Source organism: Onychomys torridus, chromosome 12 (genome assembly GCF_903995425.1).
Source record: "Onychomys torridus chromosome 12, mOncTor1.1, whole genome shotgun sequence".
NCBI lineage: Eukaryota > Metazoa > Chordata > Mammalia > Rodentia > Cricetidae > Onychomys > Onychomys torridus.
In genome coordinates, this window is record NC_050454.1 from 11,658,280 (window position 1) to 11,680,204 (window position 21,925).

The following is a 21,925-nucleotide window of genomic DNA, read 5'->3' on the forward strand; positions in this document are numbered from 1 at the left end:
CTGAGTCTTAAATGGCATAATAATTAATCTAGCGAATGAAATGTCAAAGCGGGGTGTTCTGCCTGTATCTTATAGTGCCAGCTGAAGCAAAGGCAGGCTTGCTTTTTGAAAAAGTTGTAGTTCAACAATAGGTCAAAGGTGTAGTAGCTGAAGAAATGAGCCCCACTGAAAAGAAACAGGGCAGCAAGATGGCCCAGCAGGTAAAGGAACTTGCTTTCACACATGAGTTTGATCCCTGGGATCCACATGATCCACCCACGGCTGCTGTGGCATGTACACACCCAGACCAACACCCCCACATAATGACAAGTAAGTCTTTAAAGAAGCGAACTAAATACTTAGGCATCAGGACAAGAGGAAAGCCGTCTGAGGGCATCTCAGAGCTGGCCAGGCCCTACCACTGAGGCTCAAAGGTTTCAAGGAGTAGAAGAGACTCCCCGGTTCCCCTGCTCACGAAAGATGGTGTAGTGAAATCACATTCGGCCATCCAGGTTCTAAAAGCTGTGATTCAAGGGGACAGCTACTGCTCCAGCTGAAGGCAGATGTTGACATGTTCCATGTGATGCTGGTTTTGTATACAAACAGAATGGGCAAGTTATGGGTTGTGGGGGGCAGCCCCTGAGAGGGCCATACATGAAATCCTGTGGGTCCAATGGAGACTTTAGGAAGTCAGAGGCCACCTGCCAGGAAAAGCCACAGACAGCAAGCACAGCCAGGCCAGGAGCAATGTCCCCTGGGGGGTTGCTGGGGAAAGGGCTTCCTTCACAGGTACTTCAATGCTCTTTCCTGCCTGAAATGCTGCCCTGCAGGCGTGGGATCACGGTGGTCCCATCCTTCCTCTCCCTTTCAGAACAGGAATGTCCGTCCACCCTACTCCATTGAGTGTTGGAAGTATGTACCTTGCTTTTAAACTTGACAGGGCTCCAAGCCAAGAGTTTACCTTGAAGCTCAGAGACTTTGAAATTCACTTTAGTTTTCTTTAGCAATACTGGAACTGCTGAGCCTATGGAGACTTCTGGTAATGGATTTAATTTGCAGTATGAGGCAGAAATGAGCCTTTGGGGGACTAGGAATGGAATGTTGGGGTTTGGATATGAAATACCTTCTCTAAGTGCTGAGGGCAGGGGAGAACCGTGTTTATATAATTCCAGTACTGCGACAGGAATCTTTTCTATGTTGTGACCCACTGTCCAATTAGTCAGGTGTTGGTTCCCAGGACAGGGTTTACATTTAGCTGGTCAGGATGGATCAGTTACCCCAGAAAGAGTGGCCCCGGGGAAGGGGAGGTGGGGCCAGAAGTTTGCTCAGGCTCCTTTTGGCGGGTGTCAGACGTGGTGACTGTCTCAGGTTCTTATCTTGTATCTGTCCCGAGTTTTATATTACAATACATAGTCAAACAGATCACTACACAGCACTCCAGAGGAGAGGCAGGAGAATCAGCTCAAGGCCATCCTGACTACATAGCAAGTTTGAGGCCAGCCTGGGCTACATGAGAAAGGAGCAGGGGGAAGAGGAGGGAGAGGGAGAAGAAAGGAAAAGAAAAGAAGAAATCCTCCTACAATGGAATATTCATAGGTGGCACAGCTTTGGGAGTGCGTCAGTCGTTTGGGTTCTGACCTAACCAATGAACCATCATAAACTGATGGTATTACTGGTAGGTGTGGGAAAGTAGGATGTGGTGCCAAGCTGGAAGAAGTAGGTCCCTGGGGATGTGCCCCTCTCCATCTCTGTCTCTTCCTCCTCTTCCTCTTCCGGTATGCCCCTCCCTCCCCAGCTCTCCCCCACCATACCTCTACACCACCAAGCTCCGCCTCTTCACAGACCCACAACAACAGGCCAAGCAACCACGGACTGGAATCCCTGGGACCATGAGCCAAAGTAAAGCTTCCCTCCTCCCCTTCCTTCCTCTCCCCGCCTCGGGTATTTAATGGAAACACTAACTAGCACAGTGAGTGTGTAACGCTGCCACACACATTTCTAAAACTGCCCTTATCAGCACATGATCACCTCCTGAGTCACTAGGTAAATGTAAGACAAAACCAAATCAAACCCAGCAAATGACTAAGATCAGAACCACAGACAAGTTCAGGTGAGTGTGGGGAACAGGCCCCACACACTGCCTGGAGCAGTTCTGAAGACCTGCCAGTCTACTCCTGGGTTATAGCCAAGAGACCTAAAACATGTCTACCCCAAAACATATTCACAGCAGGCCTATTCCTAATGGCCCAAAGTGGAAACCAAAAACCACTGTGGTTATCAACTGATAACCACACAATATAGAATTATCCATACCATGGAATATTACCTAATTACAAAAAGGGACAAAGAACTGATGTGTTCCACTATGGACCTGAAGAATTTTATGGTACGTGAAAGCCAACCCCCCAATCCATATATGGAAATAATAATTTTATATAGTCCATTTCTAATAAACATTCAAGTTAGGAATTTTTAACTTGTATAAACTTAGGGGCTGGAGATTGTCCAGTGGTTAAGAGCACGTACTACTTACTCTTGGCAGAGGCCCAGACTCTGAGGTCTACCACCCGCCCTGAGCAGCTCACAACCACCTGTAACTCCAGCTCTAGGGAGATGCAACACCTCTGGCCTCCAAGGGCACCTGCACTCACATGTACACAGCCACACACAGACCCATGGTGTGTACATAATTAACTTTCTGAAGACTAGAGGAGAGTGTGATAGATGTGGGCACGTGCACGTACGCTATGGAGCGCAGGAGGCGGTCAGAACAAGTCTGTAGAGTGGTTCTCTACTCGCACTTTCCACGGGTTCTGGGAAGGAAGCTCAGGCTGTCAGGTTTGCACAGCGAGCGTGTCCTCCAGCTGAGCCTCCTGCTGGCCCTGAATAACGAAATGGATGAAACCAGCAGACCAGCACTAGTGAAGAGGGAAGGAGAAAGGGGAGGGACTGGTAACGAGCATTGCATTTCTTTCTGAGATGATGAAAATGTATGGAATCAGGTCCCTGAATTGCTTGCTTTAAGACGGTATATTATGTATCTACAGTATATCTTATTTAGCTGTGATGGCTGAATGAGAATGGGCCTCACAGGCTCATATATTTGAATGCTGAGTCACCAGCTGGTGGACTGTTTGAGAAAAGTTAGGATTAGGAGGTGCGGCCTTTTGGTGTAGGTGTGGCTTCGCTGGAGGAAATGTGTCACTAGGGGTAGCCTCTGAGATTTCAAAAGCCTATGCCAGGCAGTGTGAGTGTGTGTGTGTGTGTGTGTGTGTGTGTGTGTGTGTGTGTTGCATATGTCTGTCTCCTTTCAAAAGATGGCTTAACAGACAATCCAAGCCAGGACATCTGCATCTGTATGCGACTCACAGAATTTACAAATCACATTTATTACATCATCTGTATGAGCTTTGCCTTAGGACTTCGGTACAACTTGAAAATCATCTGGAGTTTTTTTCACTTTTGCATTTGTTAGTTTATGCTGCTATCACAAATACTTGACAAAACCGATTTAAGGAAGGACAGGTTTACTTTGGCTCATGTCATGGCGGGGAGGTCCCATCACGGCCGCAGTCAGGAAGCAGAGAGGCGTGCATGCTGCTCGGCTCACTCTCCGCTCTGCATCCAATCCAGGACCACAGCTCATGAGAAGGTGCCACCACATTCTAGGTGAGACTTACAGGCTCAGGTAAACCTTTCTGAAAGCCCAGAAGACATATCCAGATGTGTGTTTCCATGGTGATTCTAAACCCCAAGTTGGCATCAATGTTAACCATCACACACTTGATACAGCACTATACAAAATTCCTCCCTACAGCTCCACGGTAATAAAATCTCCCATGAGAGGCACAACTTGGCACACACACTACTCTGGGTACTTTCACAAGAGCGTTACAAATTAAGAGTGTCCCCACTAAGTCATCTGAGAAAAAGTGACTGTTCTCTACATGCCAGCTCTCCTCAGGGCTGCTCACTGCAGGACACACTTCTCCGACCACTGGTTTCCCTAACTGTCGTCAGTGTGAAGTGTCTGCCGCTGTGACAAGCCCAAGCAGCAGCTGCAGCCTCAACGTCACCCGTCTGCCATTAGCTTTACCAACGAGACTGCCAACTCTAGGGCCATCATGCTCGGGCTTCCCTCAAGTCCCATGCCAGTGCTCTTTTCAAGCCACTCGAATTTTGAGGGGGTTGCTTGTTTTCAGTGCTGGGGACTGGAGCTGGGGCCTTGCCTAGGCAAGTGCTTCTCCATCCTCAGCCTGAGTCACTCAGTTCTGCTTTGACTATAAATACAGCCCCGGGAATGCCTCAGTCCACCCACACAGTTCCCTGGTCATTCCTAGTGACGCTTGAGCACCTGCCCAGGACACGCTGAGCTCTGAAGAGAGAATCCTGTGATCTCTCCAGGATGCCTTGGATTTGGTCCACTTGGCAGAAGGCTAGAATACTCCAGGAACTGGGCTGAGACCACACAGGTGGCAGAGAAGAAAGCCCCAGGATGGCTGCAGCTCGCTGCTCAGGCACAGAAGCCACCACAGGACCTCTTGCTCCCCTCACCCCTTTCTCCATCATGTCACAAGCTCCTACTGCAGATGAGCGATGACACCTAGCTCAGGGAGGACTGGAAGAAATGATTGCCCTGGCCCTGCCTGCCCTCTGCCTGCCCATCCAGGCAGGGAGGGCAGTGGCTGTCCTGTCTCTCATTGACCATTTCTGACTCAGGAACAGGGGTGTCATTTGTGAGTTCCCAAAAGATGAAAAGGGCAAGGTCATCCCTGCCTTCTAGGGATATCTTAGCAGGAGAGAAAGGCTACATACAAGTCCATGGGTCAGTTACTTTCTCAGACATCCGGGCACACTGGCACCTCAGCCCCCCTCCCAGTCCTCTCCCCTCTGTCTCTGCTCCCACATCTCCTCACCAGAGAGCTTTCCCTGGCCACCTCCACACGACAGCCAAGTCCCCACCCTGGACTCCTGGACACATTCTAGCTCCTTGTCCTGCTTTGCTTTTCTCCATGAAACTTACTCTCTTACCTGGTTATTTGTTTAAAGTCCATCCCACACACATTTCCAAGACTCCAGAGTGTGAACTGGGGGGGGGTGGGGAGAATGTATGTGTGTGTGGGGGGGGGTCTGCTCTGGTCCTGTGGTTCACAGGGACCCAGCCAGAGCAGTGCCTGGCCCAGAGTAAGCGTTGCACATCTGCTGAATAGATGGTCAGACAAATAAGTATGGGTCACAAAAGACATACACAGGTGCTAGGAAAGATGGGGATGCTTTGGAACCGGGGCTCAGAACAGGAACAGTGATGGTGGAGCAGACGGCATGGCGACACACAGGAGAAGACCACAAGGAGCAGTACACCAGGTGTCCACAGTGTCTGCAGGGGTGGGGCTGCTTTTCAGGTCTACAAGGAGCAGTACACCAGGTGTCCACAGTGTCTGCAGGGGTGGGGCTGCTTTTCAGGTCTACAAGGAGCAGTACACCAGGTGTCCACAGTGGCTCTGCAGGGGTGGGGCTGCTTTTCAGGTCTACAAGGAGCAGTACACCAGGTATCCACAGTGTCTGCAGGGGTGGGGCTGCTTTTCAGGTCTACAAGGAGCAGTACACCAGGTGTCCACAGTGTCTGCAGGGGTGGGGCTGCTTTTCAGGTCAACAAGGAGCAGTACACCAGGTGTCCACAGTGGCTCTGCAGGGGTGGGGCTGCTTTTCAGGTCTACAAGGAGCAGTACACCAGGTGTCCACAGTGTCTGCAGGGGTGGGGCTGCTTTTCAGGTCTACAAGGAGCAGTACACCAGGTGTCCACAGTGGCTCTGCAGGGGTGGGGCTGCTTTTCAGGTCTACAAGGAGCAGTACACCAGGTGTCCACAGTGGCTCTGCAGGGGTGGGGCTGCTTTTCAGTTCTGTTCACTGTGCTGATTTTTCCCAGAAGACAGCAGAGGAGGGCCACACAGGAAAGCTGGATCCAAAAGCAAAGCCACAGAAACACTGGGCTAAACACAAAGCAACAGAGATTTGCTAGTTCAAGCTTCAACAGGCATCCTGAAGCATGAAGACGGACAGGGCTTACCCTGGGGAAGGTGAGACAGTGATCCAGAAGGAACCTCAATCTGCTGAGGCTTTCATGCCAGCAGAAATGCCTCCCTCCAGACTCCTTAAACGGGAAGCCAGCCCGAGTGTGGTGAAGCCGGCTTCCTGTCAGACCTTCCTGGTGTACCCTGTCGAATCCGTTACAGCAAGGAGAGCTGATGGGAGAGCTCAGTCTGACCTAGGTGTGATGGTGTGCACTTAGAACCCAGCACCAGGAGACTGAGTTCCAGGCCAGCATGGGCTACAGAGCCCATACAGAGGGGGAGAGGCGGTCAAGGGTCTTGACCTAAGTTCTACAAATAAGGGATTCCATTTGACAGGGGGACAAAGGGGCTCAGAAGTAGATCCACAGAAAGGGACACCCCCTTTGCAAGCTCAAGGAAGATCAGCTGGAGGAAGAAGCCAAGGCCCGCTGCCAGGGGTCCGGGATGCTGGATGTGCCAGGGGCACAGGAGGCTTATATGGGAATGATATGGTAAAAGTGCCACCATGATAGCAGCACCTCTCCTCACACTGGCAAAGGGCTGGGCTGGAAGGGAGCTGTCAGTCAACAGGTAGGGAATACCCGCTTATACCAGGCACACTGCTCCCCAGGGCGGGCAGTGGAGGCCAGGGAGTTGGAGCTGACTCTGAGAGGTCAGCAGGAGAGCAGGCTCACCCCAGGAATGCCTGCACCTCTCCATCTAAATGCACATTCTAGTCACCACCCAGGACAGTCTGGACCAGGGACTGGGGAAGGACACAGGACTCTGCATTTTTAGTAAGCACAGGTGAGTCTTGAGGAGTAAGAAGATGGACCAACCAAGCAGCTCCTACATTGGTACCTGGGACACAGCAGGTCTAGACATTTAGTTACAAGTACTTCCACAAGAAGAATATAAAAAGCTAACAAGTTTTTGAAATTTTTTCTGTAATAGTCAAAATGAGATTTTTCTCATTTTGTGAAAATTAAGTGAATCTTGCACCTAATATCTATTTAATTAACCAAAACATAGCCCAAGTTACTGATAATTGTCTCTATCTATTTCTGGTGTTTATCACTTGAAGGTGGCCTGGGAAGGCAACTCTGAGCATGGACACAAGCCCTTTGCCAGCTCACTATAGCTTTGAGGATATCTCATGGACATGACGGAGTCCCAGGGTCCTCTCTGGGACAAGCCCCAGGCTGTTTCTGGAAGGCTGTGTGCCAAGGATCCACCTTCCTCATCCCTCTGGTTCCAACACAATATTCCCTGGAGTGAACTTTCCTCTGACCCTTGTCTTACAAGGGAAAGGTGACCTTTAATGGGGAGAAACAGGAGTCCCGACACTCTGCCACCTCAGGACCACCTCAAGGCCAGTCACTCCCCAGTGGCCTTGGCCACTTTCTTGACTTCTGCTGCCTGTCCCTGAAGATCCCTTCTAGCTCATATGACCTGTTTGAGAAGTTCTGATTTTCTTCCCCCTAATCCATGCTGAAAGAAATAATCCCCTGTATAAGAAATAATCACATACAGAGAGCATGGTGTTAGAGGCTAGAGCCATGGCATCTAAGAGACATCAGGGCCTGCGTTCTTAAGAAGATCATAGACTAGGCTGGAGAGATGGCTCAGCGTTAAAGCACTGGCCTACCACTCCAGACCTGAAGGACAGAGCTGGAGCACACTCCAGGCAGAGGAGCAGGCAGGAATGAATGGCTTGTGGTGTGAGGAACGTCCAAATCTAGGAAGAATTAAATCACAGGTCGTGAAGCAAGCCTGCTTTTGGGGAGAGGAACTTTTTAATCACAGAGACAAGTTCACAAAATACAAACTCATGAGCAATGGGAGCAATGTGACCCCAAGATTGATAAACCTTTATCTGCTATGTTTAGAACAGTGGTTCTCAACCTTCCTAATGCTGCAACCCTTTAATACAGTTCATTGTGTGGTGACTGCCCCCAACCATAAAGTTATTTTTGTTGCTACTTCATAACTGTAATTTTGTAATTGTTATGAATCATAATTTAAATATCTATGTTTTCCAATAGTCTTAGGCGACCCTTGTGACAGGGTTATTCGATCCCACAAAGAGGTCACAACCCACAAGCTGAGAACTACTGGGTTAGAACCACTGGCCCACACTTTCATACCTCAACGGGGAAGGTGGCAGTCCCTTCAGGTCATCTGCAGCAGCCTCCAAGCTTTGTACGAGGACTCGTGGCTGTCCAATGGGCGCCACAGAGCAAGAAACACCCCACAGAGCAGGAAATAGAGACTCCAAGGCTGGATCCTGATCCTGAGGCCAGCTGTGTGGGAGGGACTCTGATGGGACAGTGACATGACATGGCACAGCCCAGCAGAAAAGGACCAAAAGGAAGAGGATGAAGACATGCTCTGCAGAGGGAGGCTCCTCTCAGACCTCCAAGGAGCTGATGGTGTTGGAAGAGGGGCAAGACTCGGAATGGAGAAAGTACCCCAACACTGGGAATGACGGGAGCTTAGGCTCGCAGGCCCGAAGGCAGTAGTGTGTGACCACAGCAGGCTACAGCTGGAGGAGAAGGGAGGAAACAGATCTGGAAATGTAGAGACCCAAGCTGCTACCCCAACAGGTGGCCATAACTATGCTGGTCTTCAAGGTGACCTGGTAAAATCCAAGAGCTGCCTAGACTGGCCCTCTGGCCTTCTCTCTGAAATGGTAAAGTTTCTCCAACATCAGAGTCCTGAGACTCAAACAGGGACAAGCTGAGTTAGCTCTGGAAATTCGAGGTAAGTAAAGCAGGATGGGTTCTGGAAAGCCTGGTCAAAATGGGAAGCAAGAAGCTCCTAGACCTCCTACAGGATGAAATTCCAGCCCAGGTACCCTTTCCTGACCATAGCAGTTATCCTGATGGACACATCTGTCCAGTACAGAAAACACATCTTCAGAGCTCCGAGGAGAAGCAGAAATGGAAGCTATAAAGGATCAGGCATGGAAGTTTCCCCAAGAGGGAAGAAGGGACATTCTGGGCAGAAAGGATAGCTGTGTAAGGCCATGTCAAGAGAGTTAGGAAGCCAGGTATGGTGACCCACAAATAGTGGAGCACTCAGGAGTACTGCAACATGCTTGAGGCCAGCTTGAGCCACAGTGATTTCCCAGGTCAGTTTGGACTACCAGTGAAATTCTTATTAAAAAAAAAAAAATCAATACAGTTAGGGCATGAGGTAACCAGCCAGAGCTATGCACACCTGTAATCCAGCACTCAGAAGACTGTGAGTTCAGCTCCTAGCCCGGTCTGCTCTGCATAAAATAATGAAAAATAAAACAAAATGACAACAAAGCCTCATCCAAGCAACGGGGTCATGGCACCGTAGTCAACACAAAAGCGCCATGGACCCCTGACCCCAACATGGTCCTGCCAGCGGCTCTCCATAGTCACCCAGCTAGGCACAGACACAGGGCATGATGCTTTTGCCTCACTGCCCTTCACCAACATCAGGCTCCATTCTTTAAGATCACCTACTCCCTTACCCACTAATCAGACTCTGGATCCCTTCTGCACAACCTCTGGGTCAAAACAGGACAAGTAAGTCAATGAGGGTAATGAGAGTACTGGGTCAAGAACTCAATCCTGAGCAAGCAAAGGCAGGTGATAAGTCAGAAGATGGAATAGGTAGGCGCTGCCGGGAAGGCAGCCTGGTCGGCTCATATCAGCGTCTCTTAGAGCTTTCTCTTCCTCTTGAGGTGGAACCTGCAGCTTATCTAACTGGTTCGTGTCCTTAAGGGCAGGAAGGAAAAGGACACAGAGAGGACACGAGATGGTTTCCACCAAGAACCGAAACGACTGCAATACCCTGAATATTACTGAGAAATTCCAGTCTCACCTCGATACTTCTAGAGGCTTCCCCAAGACCCCGTCCAGCACACTTAGCTCAGAACGATGACTACTGGTGTCTTCAAAATGAACAATTCCATCCTCAGAAGCCAAAGAATATTGAAAGGGATGTAGACTGTTAGGGCACTTCTTCTGAATGCCGTGAAGCTAGCAAAATGGGGCAGGCTGGTTCTCCAGTGAATGAAGCGGTGCTGAACGAAGCGGGAGGCGAACTAGTTAACACTGCAGGTCCATTTCTGCTTGGGTTGAACCAGTCTGGCTCTAGGACACGCCCCCAGACCCGATTTCCAGCATGCTGGGCATGCATGTGCAGGGCAGGGTGGAGGGACTCAGACAGACTACAGGCAGGGGAAGGGGACAGCGCTGGCGGGAGCCGCCAAAGACTGTTCAGAGTACACACATGAGCCACCACCCACCGCTCACCTTGCACTTGAAGCCGGCGGCGGGCGGCAGGAGCTCCCGCAGCAGGACCTTGGCCACCTCGCGGCTGGCCTCCTCGCTCACGAAGTGGAGGTTAAGCACCTCGTGCGCCTCGAACTTGGCGAGGCGCAGCAGCGAGCGCAGCGCCACTCGGGCCTTGGCCTGCAGCGCCGCGTTGTGCTCCGCCTTGGTGAACATCATCAGCAGGTGGTAGTCCACCGGCACCGCCGCGCCGCCCTCCAGGCTCTTGGCCTTGGCGCCCGAGGCCGGCGCCGCCGAGCCCCGGGCCAGCTCGAGCAGCACCGGCGGCGTAGGCGCGGCGGCCCCGGCGCGGGCCTCCTTCAGCCTCTTGGTGGCGCTGGAGAAGGTCTCCCGGCCCGAGCCCAGGTAGTAGAAGGCGCACACCGCCAGCGCCGCGGCCAGCAGCAGCGCGCAGTAGTGCGAGCGCACCGCGCCCAGGCGCGCCATGGCCCGAGCGCACGCGCCCCGGAGGAGGCCCATGCGCCGGAGCCGGCGGCCCAGCAGCGGGGACCGCTCACACCGGCGTTCCAGGGCCCCGAGACCCGGCAGCCCGCGGCGGCCATGGTAGGGGCGGGGCCGCGCTGCCCGCAGCCAATCGTGAGCGTGGATGCCTGAAAGGCGGGGCCATCGCAGGCCCTTCTAGGTCCTAGGTTCCGAGGGATTGAGATCGAGATAGCCCCTTAGTCCTAGTTTGGCTGCCAGGCTTGAGACGTGCAGGCTGAAGGTTAGAACCTGGACTGGATCGGCCAGCTACGTAGGCCTGGGGACTAGCCCTACCTGCTGGGCTCAAGGGGGTTAGGGAGGGGAAATACCTACCTGCTAGGCTGGGCCTTGAAATAACAAACACCCCAACGTAGGATTTATGTAAATAAATGCTGAATGAACTCAGAAGCGCTAGCTTTGACCTCTCCACATTTTCTCTTACTTTTAGAAGCTTTAGCTGCCTCCTCCGCCTTTTAAGAAACTAAAACTAGTTGGAGCCAAAACATTTAAACCAAAAAGTCCCTTCCTGGTTCACACAGAAGCTTACAATACCCCTAATGAAAATAAATGGCTTTGCCATCCCACTTCGCACCTCTGGGATAACACAGAGAATGTGGGTGGCCAGCAGAGGGACCTCACTGTCCAATTAGCAGAGTCCCTTCAGAGAGCCCCCGAGGAGCACCAATATTGTTTAATATGCTTCATTCAACAGAAAGCCTGTTATGTCCCAGAAAATTTTTGAAAACTTTTAACTGGGGCATACTGAAAACCTAACTAGCCTGTAGCCATTTTAACCCTAATCAGTCAGACAATACCAGAAGGACAAAAATTCATTAACTTCAAATGAATTTCTAAGACATGACGATATACCAATAGTTCTGAAGTAAACTTCTGCATGCTTGAAAGAGGTAGAGGTGAGAATGCACGAAAAATCCACGCTTAGGACATGCTTCACTTTCCGTGTGGATGGCCCTCACCTGTTCCAGCGTCACAGTCATGTCCAACTCTGCCCTCTTCCATTGAGCTGAAAAGCATCCACCATCTGAAATAGGCCCGAGGGACCCCAGATGGCAAAATGACCAGTTGATAGTCATCTGATGCCCACAACTCCATGATATGTGGGTATTTACAAATAACAAAAACATGGGGTTCCCAAAGCATAAATCAAGCTCTGCATTGTATTTTCCAAAGCCTCCAAGGTTGGGAGACATAGGATGGGAAGTCCAGGCCAGCTGTACCATGGCAAACTATCACACACCCAGCAGTTACCTGGTTGTTCTGAGAACGATTATGCTGAGATATAAAGTGAAGAGCCAACACTACCACCAGAGACATGAAAGACAATAGTTTTTTAAAGTGCCTCACACTGAACAAATGATATTCCAGAGACATTAGATTTATCCAAATAAATCCAATAGACATAAAAAAATTAGTAAACATAACTTTTCTGGGGTGTTTATACATACTTCCCCAAATCTCTAATATTGCATGTCTAAATAACATAATTGTGCAATTTGTGCTTTCTAGTCCCCACCCATACCATCCATGCAGTGGCCTTTCCTTCTGATACTTATTCTACATTTTTTTCAACTAATGCTTTATTTTCTTTCAGACACCGAGTTCTTTATTTAATTCATGCAAAAGAAATAAAGCAACTTAAATTTTACCTAAGAAGTCAGTATACACTCAAATACTCTGCACAAAATCTCCACTGCCTGATGTCTGCTATACTGAATGAGCCTCAACTCACCAAACCAGCCATTTTCACTCCGGGAATTTAACCCTAAAAAGATAATACCATGCTAAAATATCTCCTCCCCACGTTGTAGCCCATCATGCCTTGTTCTTTGCCCATTAGGAAAATTGAAAGCTGTGGTTCCCTGAAGTATATCACTCACAAAACCCACAAGAGTGGCTTTGCGGCAGCCACCGAGTTATTAAGCTGCCCTAGCGTACTTGCTGCCCCTGAGCACAAGCACACCCAGGATACAGCATTGAAGAAAGCAAGCCCCTCCCCTTATACAGTGTGCCTTCTAGCCAGGAAAAGAGCAAGTAAAAAATACTGCCAGCTGCTGATGTGTGCCCTTTTCCCAGCTAAAATGTATGTGCTTGGGTGTATATGCCCATGTATGTAAAAATCCTGATATGCACAGTAACTCTAGAATTAAGTTTAACTTTGGCCAAAATACATTTCTCACCAGATATTGAACAGCTGGTCTTTCCTGTAGAGAACATTCCATATCTACTTCAGACCACAGCTTATAGTCTCTAAACACCTTCATCTAGTATACAGGCTTGAACCATCCTTAGTGGTTCTATACAGCCACCTATGCACTACCAAGACCATCTTTCTTTCTTGAATAGACTCTAAAAGAACACTAGATACTAGTTTTTAATCAAAATATTTCCACTACTGAACAAACATCCAATATACTGAACAAGCCTTAAAAATCCTTACCCGGCAAACCGGCATTTTCACTTCTAGGAATTTATCCTAAGGAAATAACAACATACTAAAATATTTAGCCACAAAAAGCCAGGGGTGGTAGCCTGTAATCCCAGCAACTTGGAAAGCTGAGCAGCACAGTGCTTGTGGGTTCAGAGCTAGCTAGCAGGCTTCAGGCTGCCTTGTATGGTTGTGGTTCTGTGTGACTGAGGTCCTACCTCCTCAAGATAAACTATTCAGCTCTAAGAGCTAGATTTAGGATATTAAAAGATGGGTACTGAGTAATCGTCAATGAAATGCTTAGGCAAGTAATATAGCGTGGTCATTAAAAGTGATACATTCAGAGGTAGGTGGATAGACCTCTGGTTTCAAGGCCAGCAGAGTCTGTAAAGCGAGTTTGAGGCTGTTTCAAAAACAAAAATAGGGACTGTAAGAGTGTGAATTGTTGAGCCCAAGATTGGAAAAAGCACAGGGACAAATAGCCAAATGAATGGAAGCACAAGAATTATGAACCAAAGGCTGTGGAGCCCCCAGCTGGATGAGGCCCTCTGGATAAGTGAGACAATTGAATAGCTTGAACTGTTTGGGAGGCATCCAGGCTGTGGGACCGGGACCTGTCCTTAGTGCATGAGCTGGCTGTTTGGAACCTTGGGCTTACACAGGGACACTTTGCTCAGCCTGGAAGGAGGGGACTGGACCCGCCTGTATTGAATCCACCAGGTTTAAATGAATCCCCAGGGGAGTCTTGGCCCTGGAGGAGATGGGAATGGAGGGGAGGGGAGGGGGGAAGAAGGGGTGGGGGAGGGAGGGGGAGGACAGAGGAACCCATGGCTGAAGTGTAAAATTATAACACAAATATAATAATAATAATAATAATAATGAAAAAAACAAAAACAAAAATAAACACACAAACAACTGGTGTATTCAGCAACTGCATGTGGGTAATTTTTTTAAAGTAGAGAAAAACCTATCAATTTAAGAGACATTTAACCAACTGTGTTGTGTGATCATTTGTGGACTGACTTGGGAAAACTGTATTTGAGACCACTGGAAACATGGTAGTTCTGTGCAATTTAAGGAGAGAATACATTGTTACACAAGACCCTTTCAAGATTCACACCGAATGATCTGCTGGTGGAATGTTTTGAATTTGGTTTAGGAAAAAAAAAATCCGGAGAAGGAGAAATGTTGTCGAGAGTTGAAATCAAAAGCAATCCGCCATGAGCCCATGACTACTGAAATCACATCGGCACCTCTGAAATCTTTCACCAAGGTTCTTAAATACCCCCCATCTGAGTCAAAGAAGATCACAGAGCAATACTGTCAGCTGTCTGAGTGCACAAAGACACAAATGTCTAGAAAGGCTTCCATACCACGGCGGCAGCTTCCTCGCCAGCAGCAGCCAAAAAGAACTATAACCCACCTGTCCAGAACAGCAGTCACTAGGCACCTGTGGCTCCTGGGCTCTCCAGATGGGGCAGTAAGACTGAAAACGGAACTTGCTGTTGCCCGATTTTGACTAACAGGGACTTGTGCAGACTTGGGAAACAGCTCAGACAACAGAAGAGCTGCCACACAAGCACAGGAAGATCTGGGTCTGGTCACCAGGACCCAGGTCAAAAAGTCAGGCATGGTGGCACATGCTTGTAACCCCAGCGCTGCCACTGGGGAGGCAGAGGTAAGATCCTTGGGGCTCACTGGCCATCTGGCCTAGCCTAACTGACAAGCCCCAGGCCAATGAGAGGCCTTTCCTCAAATAAACAAGGTAAACTGTGCCTAAGAGGAAGATGCACTGTTCTCCACATGCACGTGTTCACTTGTACCTGCACATACACGCACCCACAAACACATAAGCACGCACACATAAGCACACGAAATAAAAAACCAATTGTAGCTAGTTGATTCCACTTTGGACAGCACAGGAAAGTGACAGATTTACAGATGATGCTTCTTTTAATTTAGTCTTGTTATCTGAGTGACGTTACTGACTGTTTGCTTGTGTGGAGTCAGGCTCATGCTACCTCCAACTCCCGTCTCCTCCTGACTCCCAACGTGCTGAGATTAAAAGCACCCAGCCCTTTCAGTTACTTAACCTTTATTTTGGCAGCGAAGACTTACTGTTTTTTGCAATTAAGGAAAGACACAGGCTGTTCGCCTTCATTTAAAACACTTGCTGTGGGTTCTCTTTAGACTGCTCTGAAAATGAGACACGGGTTCAGACGGCAGATCACTCAAGAGTCTGCATCTGTTCTCAACTAAATGTCAGAGGCAAAGCCAAGCTTCACATCTAGCTCCCCATTTCAGCTCTCCTTCCCTCAGTCCCGTTCACACTGGAGCAGGGTTTTGTTTACGGAAAGGACAGAGTGTGGGTGTGTTGGCAAGATTAGGAACTCCAACAAACATGTCAACTATAATGGGGAGAAGCAGAGAAGAGCCCAAAAAAGTCTCTTGTGGTCTTTAGCTCATGAAGCGGGGTTGTAGCATCTCTGGAATAAGGATCAAAACGGATTTCTAAATGGAAGTAATCAGCGAATAGGATCAACATGGACCACCATTATTTGTAAGGGTCAGAGAAGCAGACTGGACCTTAACGAGAACAGATGTTAGCCTAGCTACCACATAGTTCAAAAGAAGTCTGAGCATTTATACAAGTAACTGTGCCAGAAGTAAGATATTTTTTATTGACTTATTACTGTAAATTTTCAGCATACAAAGTAATCAAGTATATTTACAATTCTTACATAATGTACATTTTAGAAGAACTATAAAGATAATGTACTTTGCTCCATTTACAATGACAAACTACAGTAAAACTACATTCATGAATTAGATACAAATCTACACACTAATAAAAACTAATGGAGTGTTGGTTATACATTCTTAAAATCCTTTTCACAGGTAGCAAGAAATAGTACACGTGATCAATCTTTATGACCGGAATGATCCAGAAGTATCACAAAGCACACGTAAACAGATATTTAAAAAAGAGCTGGTCATTTCCAAAAGTTAACCTTTAGCCTTTGTATTAAATGGTGCTAACAACCTTGATAGCTCAGCAAGCTTTCCCTGTTAAAAAATTAATACCCAAAATAAAGCTGGAGGATGAGAAAAATCTAGAAAATAAGATAGCGAGAACACCAATGCAAAGAAAAATTGTATTTAATTCAATCTCTCTTTGTCCACATGATCCCCCTCTATGTAAACAGGAAAAGACACCCACAAAAATCATCCTTCTAGGTGTTAGGACTCAGCCAAACTGAATCCAAGTCCCTTCCATGGTTATGTTTCATTTGAAAACATCAAAAAGTTAATAAAGGATGAGTTTAACTTTATAGTACTTTGCTTTTATTAATGTTTGCTATTGTAAAATCTGGAGACTTCTCTACAGTTTGATGCTTTCAAATTCCAATCTAGTCCCTCCAACTTCATCATGAGGTTCTCCAAAGTATTTGGAGTTTCTTTTCAAACACAGGGAAAGCTGCTGCTATACAGGAATTTCAAATCCTTCCATGACACAAGTGCTCTCAAAGGTATGTCAGACCTGGATCCCAGGTCAGCTCGGCCTCCAACTAGCAAAGGAAGTGACACTCTCTGTAAAATGAGGGGAGTGGGCTCAGATGGAGGCACGGACGGACGAGGCTGATGCTCATGGTTAGGATCTAGGAGTCCTGTGAACAGCAGGGGAGGAAAGGTAATGTGAAGAACACTCTAAGTCATGAAACGCACACGAGGGGGGCTTTTAGAGTTTCCCTTTTTTCAGCCTTTCACTTGTGAGGAGCCCTGGATCCAAGAAGGATATAAACTGAAGTTATTACGAACATAGGATTTCATTTGAAAAATTCTAGCCATGGTCAAAATGCAACCACACACAAAAAAAATTGAGAATGAGTGGTCTAGGAATGTTCAATTATTCCAAGTGGGGAGCAAGTTTAGTTTTAAATAAAACAACTTGGTTTATGATCATATCTAATATGCAGAAAGTTTTATTTTAAAATACTGCTAACATGATCACAAACTTAAATTCTCTAAAATGTGAATGTGTAATTTTTTTTCCCCAAAATGCACCTATGATGTACTAAAGTACAAGTTGCAAGCTGGATTACTTTGGGGCAGTAAACACCAAAGTTCACTCCACTACAGCAAACACCAGCGTCAACTATCAGGCACACTGTAATGCTGGCAACTTTTAAAAATAAATAAAAATCCATTTGAAATCTTAGAAATCTTAAACATGCAAGTGTTGCACTGAAGCCTGGTGAACAGCTACTCAATCACCTTTATCTATCTATGCCCACGTTAAACCTGCATTTTATGAATCTCCCTAGCGCCGCTATTCTTACCTTGGCAGAAATACCATTTTTACATTACTGAGAGCATGAAAAAGAGTGAGCAGACCAATAACAAAGAATCACACTATTTTCAGCATGTCTGACCTGCAGAGAAAACAGGGCAATCAGAAAGAGCAGCCTGAGTGTGCAACTGGCATTGTGTACACTCCTTTCTCCTAATGTACAGAAGACTTCACAACAGGCCACATACAGAGAGCTCTTAGAGAATACAGCAAAACTCACCTAAAAGCCAATCTACTTTGTAACTATGAATTTAAAGCCTTGCTATACTCCATTCCTTTCTGCTATCCAATTTCTCAGCATGTTGAGAAAGTTAAGTAAGCCGTAGAAATATATTCTTGCATTGCCAGCCTCCATGCAATACGAAAAGGGTAGCTTTTTCTAACGATACTCAGAACCACAATAATCTTTAAGGCATTTCAAATACACTTGAATCTTTAAGGCTTATTTCAAAAACACTAGCCATTAAAGGGCAGCAGACATTACTGACAGCCACACCGAGGGCTTCTGACAGGAGCCAGGGAGGCAGGCAGGCCTGGGGGACAGTCTCCTGGCAGCTGAACCACAGGGAAGCCCATCAGCACCTCCAGACAAGACAGGGGCTCCAGCAGTCACCAAGAACGAGCACTGCGGAGGAAAGGCGGCTTTCTGCCCTTCTGTAGCCTGGTCCTCCTTGAGCATGTTTTAGGACAATAAATTTTAAAATACACACCAGTTGAAGTTAGACTTCTGTCTTTAACAAAATACCTACAAGGCCAGATGGTCAACAAGTTTGAGTTGAGACAGGAGAGACAAAACTCCTTTCATCCTGTGGAAGTTCGCACTTCCTCAGAAACAAATCACAATAGCTCTTTATCCCTAATGTGTGGTGAATACGCATTGCAATCTGACTGAACGACAGGACCATATCTGTGTTGTGAATTTATTTCCATATGATTTCTGCTTAGATTCTGATTTTATATTCAATCAAAGTAAGGCTCTACATACTGTGGGGAAAATGTTAAAAATTTTTATTTAATTAACTATAATTTTATATACATTTAAAAAAGTTTCTGTGAAGCTGAGTATCAATGCTACTTACAAATAATTTCTAAAAGACAGAACGTCATCAACAGTCCTGGAAATGAACCACAAGGTAATTACTTATTCATCTGACCACACTGTATCACATGTTCATAATTTTGAATTCAAAGGTCAGTGACATATTTTACTTAATTCTAAAGCTATATACAGGATACAAATTAAAAGAATGTATGCTGTTGGATAGTAAATAAGATAAATGTAGAAAAAAATAAAAGGAATTTATTGCTGGTAAATTTTAGTATATAAAAAAAAATTAGTTTTTTTCTTCCTTTACATCTTCCACCAGGAGTAACAGTAAATAATATATATATATGTATATATATTAAAATGGATAAATTGCAAATATTAAAATGCCCGACATTATCTGTGAAATCACCATGTTTTGATGAAAGCCCAATTTGGCAATAGTCAGCTTCTGAAATCGTTTTATTCCACTGATGATCTGTCAAGGTTTTAGGAAACCAACCCAACAATAAAAACCAAGCTGGGAGTCTTGTGGTAACTGAAAGAAGCAAAAGTAAGCGCTCCTCTGCACCGTAAGATGAAATGAACCTACAGACTAGCATGTGGTCAACCGTACAGCAGCCATGTTTGTCAAGTCCGGAAGTGCAATGGCGTGTCTGAGCAAATGAGGAGCATCCTCACTAGTCCTCACCATTACATCACATACTGTGGGTACCAGAGCTAAGCTACCAGAAAACACACATACAACTATCAGGGAAGCTGTAGAAAAGATACATCCTTGATACAGGTAAGAGAACTGGCTCCCACTTGATGCAGGCATAGTAACTGAATGTTCCCCGGGGAACCGTGTACCACCATGGCAAAGGGTACAGGGGCCTAACAGTGTAGCATCTCAGAACTTAAGAGATGATGGTCTAGATCTGCATACAACTTTATATAAAAGCACAACCCATTAACAGGCTTTTTTTCTTCTTAAATAAAAGAGGAACTATAGTGGGTTTCTCCCTTTCCCAATTATGAGAGATCTGTTTTCATTTACAAAAATACCAATGAATGGGTACCATTTTTTTCCAAACATTTCAATGTCCACCAAAGTCAAGCAGAATTAAAGCAGTTAAAAAAAAAAAAAAAAAAAAGGTGAGATTTTGGTTGTACACATTAGGAATTCACCAAATTTCATAGTTTCCCCTCTTAAAAGGCTCAGAACTTCTGTGAATCTTGCTGAAAACGATTGAGCTTCTCTGGATTATTTGATGCCATTTGAGAAAAATCACGAAAGATGTCCTGGTAAGTTTCATCACCTGCACAAAAGTGAAATAAAGACACTTTTAAAATTTACACAGCTAAGGTATTGATAAAACAACATCCGTTTTCACTCATGCTATTTTAGGCTTTATTACATTGCATTACAATACAGTTTTGTCCCAAGAGCACTTTTGGAAGGGGAAAGGCCGACTGAGAACAACGCCAGAAGAAAAGAACGTAGGAAAGGGAAGCTATACCTGAGAGAAGCAGCAGCTCGGACGCACCGCGGGGGCGCTCAGAGTTAGGGAGGAGGAGAGGCCAGCATTGGAAGCAATGTGAAGAAACATCCATTAGCATGCGCACGAGAGGTGACTCGAGATGAAGCACAGCACATTTGATAAGAAAATACTCGAGCGGATAAAAGTGAAAAGGAATAACTAAAGCTAAATGCTAGTTGAGGTTCTGAGGGATGCGGGTTACTAAGGAGACAAGCTGGTCCACGGCTAGGAAGCTCTCCCGGCACCATCAACTCCAAGTGCTTTCCACTGAAGCAGCTGTTTGTACACTTTAAGGTTTAGGACATTGGTATCTGATCCACTGCTCACTAAACTAATTAAGTCAAAAGGCCAGAAAGTGACTACAAGACCAGAGCCCCACACTGTCAGTAGACTTATGAGCAAGAACGCTATGCAAAACGGGAAAGGATACCCAAGAATTTATGCACAATTGGAGGAACTGACGTGTATGTACACTCAACTACTCTTACAGAGACGCAGATTATAGAGAAGGACTTTACGGCAAGCTGGGCACAACCTTCCTTACTGAGGAACTATATACACAAATGGACACATTTATCCCTCAAAGGGGGAAATCTTATTTTCAGGATGACTTACTCATCACAACGCCTCCTGCCAACACTTCGTTAGTACAGGCTCCTGGCACAATTCTATTCTCACTTGAGCATAAAATACTGTTTTATATGATTCTTGTCACCACATGGTTTTATCATTATTTCCTCTGAGACCCCCTTGCATCCCATCTTACAACAATCTCATTATTACAGTTATTGTTAACAGTACAGTAATCTCCTCATGTCTTACAAAGCAAGGTTGTAGAGAACACAGATGTCATCCAAAAGCTAGAGAATTAGAAAAAATACTGAGGGGCCAGATAAAAATCCAGTAAAAAGACCTAAAATCATAAGAATTTTAATAAAAAGATTATAGTACTCTTAATATTTAGTACGTTTGACATTCAGTCTATGTAAAAAGCAATTTATTAAAATCTGGGGAATTAAATCATGACATTAAATACTCGCTAACCCTAGTCAATCTACTTTAAAAGGGGAAATACAGAGAGAAGAGAATTTGGACAGGCTGGCGGGAGCTTAGAGCTGAAGCAAACGGAAGGCTGGTCTGCTGGAACTGGGCAAACCATCCAATTACAGAACAACAAACTACAGCCTGCCCCTGTGCTTGGTCATCCTACAGGACATCAAAAAAAATGAGAGGAGCGCAACATTAAATAACAATTAACAAACCATACAAAATATTTTAATTTGTTCTTTTTAGATGCTGAATTAAAATATGTAAAATATTTATTGTAAACATTACAAATATTTTTAAAATATTATTCAGATAGTCTAGAATTTTACTTTCCAAGAAAGTGTAAAGTGCAGATTATAATACAAAAATACCACATTGATTTTACCATCCAACACCAAAAGTAACATAAAAGGCACACATTATATATTCAGGAAGAAACCGGAGAAGGGTCTAGCAGACGCTAACGCCCAGTCATTCACAGATAGCACCAGAGGAGTGTTCTCAAGTATCACAGCAGTACACTGGCAATATATGGCCTTCTACATCAGCAATGCACACTCTGTATAACAAGCTGGTTTCTCTATGGTTTTCTAGGGTTTGGTTTTAAGTCGCCTAGTATATATTACACAAGTACATTTTTAGTACCATTGTACCATGCAAAACTAATTCAAAGACCTTTCATTCACTGAAT

At 46.1% G+C, this 21,925-nt stretch overlaps 2 protein-coding genes across 8 annotated transcripts in view; both read right to left on the reverse strand.

The window, feature by feature from the left end:
- Xxylt1 (xyloside xylosyltransferase 1) overlaps positions 1-10,911 on the reverse strand; it is a 141,015-nt gene extending 130,104 nt beyond the window's left edge. The window contains exon 1 of the mRNA XM_036204030.1: positions 10,322-10,911. Coding sequence (XP_036059923.1) covers positions 10,322-10,819 — 498 coding nt within the window. The 5' untranslated portion in view covers positions 10,820-10,911. The remainder of the gene's footprint in view (positions 1-10,321) is intronic.
- An 8,875-nt stretch (positions 10,912-19,786) lies between these two features.
- Positions 19,787-21,925, reverse strand: part of Acap2 (ArfGAP with coiled-coil, ankyrin repeat and PH domains 2) — a 117,860-nt gene continuing 115,721 nt past the window's right edge. For all 7 annotated transcript variants that reach the window (XM_036203169.1, XM_036203170.1, XM_036203171.1 and 4 more), the window contains one exon: positions 19,787-19,965. In XM_036203169.1, the coding sequence (XP_036059062.1) occupies positions 19,865-19,965 (101 nt within the window). In that variant the 3' untranslated portion in view covers positions 19,787-19,864. The remainder of the gene's footprint in view (positions 19,966-21,925) is intronic.